Source organism: Capricornis sumatraensis, chromosome 16 (assembly GCF_032405125.1).
Source record: "Capricornis sumatraensis isolate serow.1 chromosome 16, serow.2, whole genome shotgun sequence".
Classification (NCBI taxonomy): Eukaryota; Metazoa; Chordata; class Mammalia; order Artiodactyla; family Bovidae; genus Capricornis; species Capricornis sumatraensis.
Window position 1 is genome coordinate 49,780,959 of NC_091084.1, and position 8,118 is coordinate 49,789,076.

The following is an 8,118-nucleotide window of genomic DNA, read 5'->3' on the forward strand; positions in this document are numbered from 1 at the left end:
CCGCAAGAAGAGAAGCCACCGCAATGAGAAGCCCATGCGCCACAGCTAGGAGTAGCCCCCATTTGCCACAACTAAGAAAGCCCATGCACAGCAACAAAGGCCCAGCACAGCCCCAAATAAAAAATAAGTAAATAATTTTTAATAATGCTTTACTTTTCTAATTTTCTTTTTTCTCAGATTATAGTTAGATTATTTTTCTCTATATTCGTATCTATACAGCAACATGTTACATTAACCTAGGCAAAACTCAGTCATTAAAATGGAAATAACATTTTATGCAGTTTGAAGAAAACTTTGGAGAGACCTGGTGTTTAGTATCAGAAGTACTAGTATTTTAGAATCCTTTTAAAGATAAGCATTCCTCTTAATAGCAAAGGGAGGTTGTTTCTTGGCATATGTTAATTATATATAATTTGTTTTAGGACACAGAACCTGTTAATCAAATTTCAATGGCCATATACAACCTAACTGGCTTCAACATGGGTGCCTTCACCCTTTTGGGTATCCCTGGACTCGAGCAGTACCACGTCTGGATCAGCGTCCCCTTCTGCCTCATCTATCTTGTGGCCATTGTGGGGAATAGTGTCCTTCTCTACCTCATTGCAGTGGAGCGCAGTCTTCATGCACCCATGTTCTTTTTCCTTTCCATGCTGGCTATTACCGATCTTACACTGTCTACCACCTGTGTTCCAAAATCTCTGAGCATCTTCTGGTTTGGTCCCCAGGAAATCAGCTTTCCTGGCTGTCTCACACAATTATTCTTTCTGCACTACAGCTCTGTTCTGGACTCAGCTATACTACTGGCCATGGCATTTGACCGCTACGTGGCCATCTGTTCACCCTTGAGATACACCACTATTCTCACCCCCAGGACCATTGTCAACATTGCTGTGGGAATCACCTTCAGAAGCTTCTGTGTTTTTGTCCCATGTGTTTTCCTTGTAAATCGTCTACCCTTCTGCAGGACACATAACATCCCTCACACGTACTGTGAGCACATAGGTGTTGCCCGACTAGCTTGTGCTGACATCTCCATCAATATCTGGTATGGGTTTTGTGTTCCCATCATGATAGTGATTATAGATGCAATTCTAATTGTTGTTTCCTACATCCTTATCCTCCGTGCTGTATTTCGCCTCCCTTTTCAGGATGCTCGTCAGAAGGCCCTAGGCACCTGTGGTTCCCACGTCTGTGTCATCCTCATGTTCTATATACCAGCGTTCTTCTCCATCCTTGCACATCGCTTTGGACACAACGTCCCTCAGACCTTTCACATTGTGTTTGCCAACCTCTATGTTGTCATCCCACCTGCCCTCAACCCTATTGTCTATGGAGTAAAGACTAAGCAGATACGAGAGAAAGTCATTCTTCTGCTCTTACCTAAGAGGTCCTATTGATACATGCCTGAAGTCTAGGGGCAGGGGCAAGTCCCTAGTCCACCTTAAAGACTAAATCTATCACTTTGACACCAGAGAAGCGAATGATAAAAAAAAATTTCATATTAATCAAAAGTGTGATTTTTTTTTTTTTGGTTTCTTTATTATTTTAAGCAGAAATCTTCTCTGCCATTCCAGCTACAAAAAAAAAAAAAAAAAAAACACAAATTTTTAGTCTAGGAAACTTTTTGATTTTAGGAATCAAAAAATTTTCAATTTCTTTTTATTTCTCCAAGCTGATTATAAAACTTTAAATGAAAACAATAAAATAATCAACATCTTTTTTCTCTATAAAGATGTTTCTAAAGAATCTGATTTTTTTAAGATTTATACATCATAGTAGTTTCTACAACTTGCAGACCAAAGGACTTCTACCATGATGACTCTGTGAGGTTCTGGATTTTTAGTTTGGATACTTCAGTCCATTTCTGGATGGCATCAAGTATGGGTTCTGGTATGTTCTTGGTGTATAAGCAATGTCTATCTAGAAAAAAAAATGGCAGATAATCATGAATGACTAAATTGAGGGTGCAGATGTTTATTTTAGATCAAGGGAGAAGATGATAATGAAACCCAAAGCTCATTTTTCACTCAATCTCATTAAAAAACCAAACGAGTTGGGGTGGGTACAGTCCTCTACTTAGGAATATACAGAGGAAGCTAAATTCCATGGCTAATAAGATGAAAAAGTATGTACAGATTAAGATGTGGTTTGAAACTTGACCAATCATAAATATTGCTAGCTCTGAATCTCTTCTTCGTTCTTATATCCCAAAAGAAATGTAGTCTGATGCGAAAAATGTATCTCTGTTTACATTATTCATTGTCTTTTCAAATCCAGTATGCTTAAGTTGGTTATAGTGAGTCATTCAGTCACTGAATCAGTCAAGGAATAACTATTTTTGGTGTTTGATGGGTGCCAATGGTAGCTGATGTCTGATATCCTCCCATATTTACTGTGACCTTAAATCCTACTGCTTTTTCTAGACAACCTCTAGATTCATCAGTCCAGAGTGAGCCTTCCCTCCCCTTACCACAGAGGGTCAAACACTCATCACTCTTCATCTGAATCAAAATATCAGAGTTCTACATGGTTTCTCAAAATCTAGATTGTGTTCTCACCTCGATGTTACCCCTTCACTCACATGTCACTAGATTTACATTTTTATATAATTCTCAACATAGAATTTGAGTATGAAAGATACATTCTTTGGACTCAGAGACTCAAGTTTGCATGCTTTTTTTACTGTGGGACACAGGCACATATGTTGTTTCCAAAATTATTTGCAGAATAAAAATACTATGAAGTATAAGTAGCAGAGAAAGTAAAGGTAAAATTAAAAAAAAAGAAAGATATTAAAAAAAAATAAAAAAAGATAGCTAATACAGTTTCCAGATACCATGAATCCCCATTCTCTTATTGCACATGGGTCAAGAATTCAGTTTTGGTTATGTGAGAGTTAAGCATGATTTAGTCCCACAGTTCACAGTGTCTATAAATTAGAAGCCAGTCAAGTGTTCTGAGAAGTAAAACTGCTTATTTCTAAAAGGAAGAGCAGAAAATGGTATCTTCAGAAACCTCTTAGAGAAAGGACACCAAGTTATGTAATTAATCACATTCTTTTGGAACAAGTAATTTCATGGAATAATTCAGTCCCTTACTCCAGTACAGATCATTAGAACACCTTAACTTACCATTTAATAATATCTAACAATTTAGTGAGGAGGTAATATAATGCTAGTCTCTTTAAGCCTGGTTTAGTCCATATATTCTGGGACATTCAGACTAAGTGGACACTAGCAATCATTATTCATTTATTCAACAATGTTTAGCAAAATGCTTGACACACAATTCAATATCTGAGACATTGGGCTAGGTATTCTTTTCATCATATTGAACAAAATCGATATGTCCCCCATTTAGTGGAAATTGTAATCCAGTGATGGAAACAAGCCTCGATCATATAAACACCCAAATGAACATGTAATTTCAGATTGCATTAGGTTTTAAAACGGACAGACACTACCCAAATGTTAAAAGCAGTGCCTTTGGAGAGAAACTATCAAAGGAAAGCAGCTTCAAATTAGGCTTTTCAGAAGGCCCTACCTGAAAGAAATAAAATTTTCTCTAAGAACAATGAGAATTATGAGAAGTCAGGCAAGCAGGGGAAGGTGGATGGCATGATTTAAGCAGAGGAAGTGAAATATCTGTACACTGAAAACCATAAAATGTTGATAAAAGTAATGACGCAAACAACAGTTTCCCCATTATCCAAAAGTACAGCATTTCTATAAACCTTTGCATAAGCCAAAATGGCTTAAAGCAAAAATTACCTTAAGACACATCTTGCCAAGAGGTGCATCAAATAAATTGAGATAGAGCATAGATGCTCACTGACACAGTTCAAAGTTATGATGACTTGATGCTGAGATACTGAGAGAAATTCCTGGGAAATGAAATTGGTAGTACCACTCTTGCTGCTCTGGGCAGGCACTGTTCTATAATATCTGGTTGGAAAACAAAAATGTTGAACATGATTTTCACTTTTTTTTTTCACAATATAATGGTTCTCTTCAGATTTCTTTCAGTTAATGAAAATAGTTACTAAAGTAAGTCTTTTGTAAAAATAAAGAGGTGTGAAGCAAAGTTTCAAAAACTGAGGAATACGAAAGATACCTCATATTCTTGCATGGGGAGAATAATATTGTTAAAGTCTTCATACAACCCAAAGCCATCTGTAGATTCAATATAATCTCTATCAAGATTCTAATGGCATTTTTCAGAAATATAGGAAAACTCATCCTAAAATTTGTATGAAACCACAAAAGACCTGAAGAGCCAAAGCAATCTAAAGAAGGAAGAACAAAGCTAGAGACAACACAATTCCTGATTTCAAACTATAAAACAATAGTAATCAAAACTGTACAGTGATTACAGAATGGCACAAAAACAGATACATGGATCAACTGAACAGATAAGAAAGCCAAGATATGAGTCCTTGCATATATGGTCCACAAGGGCACCAATAGAGAAAGGATGTTGCCATTATTTTTTAATGGCTAAGTCATGTCCAACTCTTGAGACCCCATGTACTATATAGCCTGCTGGGCTCCTCTGTCCATGGGATTTTCCAGGCAAGAATACTGGAGTGGGTTGCCATTTCCTCCTCCAGAGCATCTTCCTGACCCAGGAATTGAACCTGCCTCTCCTGTGTCTCCTGCATTGGCTGGCAGATTCTTTACAGCTGTGCCGCCAGGGAAAGGATAGTCTATTTAATAAATGGTATTGGGAAAACAATATCCACAAGCAAGATGATAAAACTGGATTCTGATCTTGCATCATCCACAAAATTGAATTCAAAATAGATTGTTTTAAAAGTATGAGCATAAATTATAAAATTCCTAGCACTTGTACATTGATTCTGACCCTGATTTTTTGGATGATAGCCAAAGCGCAGGTGAAATCAGCAAAAATCAATATGTGAGATTACACATACACAGTGAAATACTGTGCAGCCACAAGAAGGAATAACATTTTACTCTTTGTGATCTACACAGATGAAAGGTATCGTGCTAAGTGAAATTAGCCATACAGAAAACAAGAAAAATACTGTGTGATTTCACTTACAGGTGAAATTAAAAATTTTTTTCTTTAAGTTGAACACAAAGAAACAGAGAGTACAGTGGGGATTGGGGGGCGTGGATCAAAAGGTACAAAGTTTCATCTATAATCTTGTATATAAATAAACTCTGGAGATCTAATGTGCAGTATTATGACTGTAGTTAATAATACTGTATTGTATACTTGAATTCTGCTAAGGGAGTAGGCTGTAAATATTTTCACCACACACACACACACACACACACACACACAAATATGTAATATTATGGATGTGTTAATTAACTTGATTGTGGTAAATATTTTATAATGTATATTATATCAAGCTACCATGTTGTACACTTCAAATATATACAGTATTTTTTTTGGCCACATGGCACAGCTTGCTGGATTTTAGTTCCGCAATCAGATTGAACCTGAGCCATGGACCACTAAGCACTTCCCTAAATATGTACAATTTTATTTGTCAACTATACCTACATAAAACTGGGAAAAAAAGGAAAGCAGACATTTATGGATGAATAAACTTGCTTGTTATTTTTATGTCATACATAAAATGTATGCTTGTTTTTTGAAAACAAACAAACAAACAAAGGGATTAATATGTACAAAGACACAGCTGGAAAAAGGCTCAGCGTTTTAAAGGAACTGGAAACTGATGGGGATGGGGTGGGTACAGGTAGAGGGAATAACGAAAAGTGAGACTGCAGAAGGTAGAAGAATCCAGAACATTTCAGAAGTTTGTTTAATATTCTAATAAAACCTTAAAGCTACAGGAATTTTAAGTAAGGTGGCAACAAAGCCACCTTTAATTATAGCCACCACTATAAATTGTATTATAAAACATTATATATAAATCTTTTGTTTTAATGATGGGGTTTGTGATAGTTTTGAGGGAGGAATGGAGGGGGAGGTCACTGGATAAAACAACCACCCATTCGCACCCACTATAACCCTGTATGAGGGCATCGTTTGTGACCAAAGGAAAACCTACCCCCTTCAGTAGCCTGATGAAAAGGCACAGCCAATGTCAATTAGAAACGACCCAATAGAATGCCTGTCTTTGGGGCTGAGTCCCTGTGAAATAACTCAGATTCACAGAGTTATTTTGTTGTACAAAATAGCTAAGTGGGAGTCCAAGTAATTGATAGGGGCCAAAATTAACATGTAAAAAATAATAAAACAGGATAAGGAAATTTCCACTTTCATTTAATTGCTTAATCCCTTAATCATTAAAAAAAAAAAGTAACACAATTTCAAGTTAAGGAAATTGTTAATGTATGATAGTAATTGAATTTTGGAGACTTTGATTTTAAAATAGTTGATTTGTACTCCTGCATGTAGCAGGACCAGCTATTTATTAAGGCAGCTCTCCTAGATCATGCTAACAGAACCATAAGATTTGTATGTAAAATAATAGTTGGTGTGTTGCTGTTGTTTAAGTTGGGATAAACGATGGGATGTAATTCAAATTTTTAGGGTGTGAATTAAAAATAAGGAGGGCAGGAACACCAGAGTGCTTTTAATAATATAAAATATAATATTTTAATTTTAATCATATTAAAGGTATTTAATACCTTTAATAATATTAAAATATATTCCTATTTTAATTCAGTAGCTATCAATAACTGATTCACTATAAAACTCTTTTTATTACATCAGGTTATGGAAACATTAAGTTGAAAGTTCTACATAACCTTTTGTAAGGACTAAGTGTTCATATAAAACTCACTTAATCCACCTATAACCAGTTCTTTTGCACCTAATGAATAGCCAGAAATGACAGATGTCTTGATAAAGGGACAGATGACTCCAAAGGTAAGATTTGGAATTTTCTGTGACTTAAATGTACATGTTTTTCTTATATGAATTCTGGTTCAAGAAAATTCAACTTACAGTACCTCAGAGAAAACTCTGGTAGGCATTTGACTGATGTTTTCAATAGTCTTTCAATGTTATATATAAAAAAATAGCCATTGAAAATGGAATTATTTGTACTCAGTGTCCAACCAGAAGGGAACCTGCCTAGGGATAGGATAAAAACAAAAATATGAGCAATTTTAAAGCTCACTTTGAGAGTTACTGCTGAATGTCTTTGTAAACTTAAGACAGAAAGACTAGATTTACCAAACTCAGGAACATTGACCTGGCCCTTAGAGTTATAGGAGAAATGCTTCTTAGTTCTAAATTGAGATCTGAGCCCCCAGAATGCCTGACAGTATCAACAGGCAGATCGAAGGAAGACAGAGTGAGAATGGATTCAGAAGATGTTTAAGAGGAAACAGTATTATACAGTAATTTGGTTAAAAAATTCATGTAAGTAGAGAGCTATGACATTCGCAGAGCTTAGGAACATTGAAAGGAACAGGTTTGGGGTGTTATGAATGCAGTCTCGGACACAACAGTTTTGAATCTAAAGTGGGATATTTAGCCAAAGATGTTCCAAATAGGATGCCCTCTTTGATACTCAAAAACCACCTTCATGTTGTCCTCATGTTGGAGTTCCAACCAACTTTCCTGTTCTCCAGTTTTTATGCTCTCATCTATATATATACGGGTCCTCTGGGGGAAAATAAAAGGCTTAAAAACTCATTGTAGAGTTTAGGGATGCAGATCCTGGGGCCTCACTATGGAAAGCAGTGATAGTTTACCTGAAGTGAGCCATCTCATCCTTCCAGCAGGTCCACTGTGTGTCCACCACTGTGCTAAGCATTTTCACAGGCACTGTCCCACTTTTTTGTCCTAACTCGTGAATCCTTACATAATCTTGAGATCTTTGGATCTTGGATCTCCTCACCAAGATCTTAGAGGCCATGCATGCTCAGCTGGGGACTCTTTGTGACCCCATGGACTGTATGTAGCCTGCCGAGCGCCTCTGTTCATGGGATTTCCTAGGCAACAGTACTGGAGTGGGTTGCCATTTCCTTCTCCAGGGGATCTTTCCAAACCAGGGATCGAACCTGGGTCTCCTGCATTGGCATCGGCAAGCAGATTCTTTATCACTGAGCCACCACGGAAGCCATAATCTTGAGAAGTGGGGACTATATTAATTTCCTGCTCAAA

General features: G+C 36.7%; 1 protein-coding gene across 1 annotated transcript; it reads left to right on the forward strand.

The window, feature by feature from the left end:
• The first annotated feature begins 449 nt into the window (after window positions 1-449).
• On the forward strand, window positions 450-1,397 carry LOC138092672 (olfactory receptor 52H1-like). The gene has a single exon (XM_068988741.1). The coding sequence runs from the start codon at window positions 450-452 to the stop codon at window positions 1,395-1,397; it is 948 nt and encodes a 315-aa protein (XP_068844842.1).
• Window positions 1,398-8,118: the final 6,721 nt, after the last annotated feature.

What these genes read in the sequence shown, in the direction of transcription:
- LOC138092672 (XM_068988741.1), top strand. Translation starts at nt 450, where the DNA reads ATGGCCATATACAACCTAACTGGCTTCAACATGGGTGCCTTCACCCTT.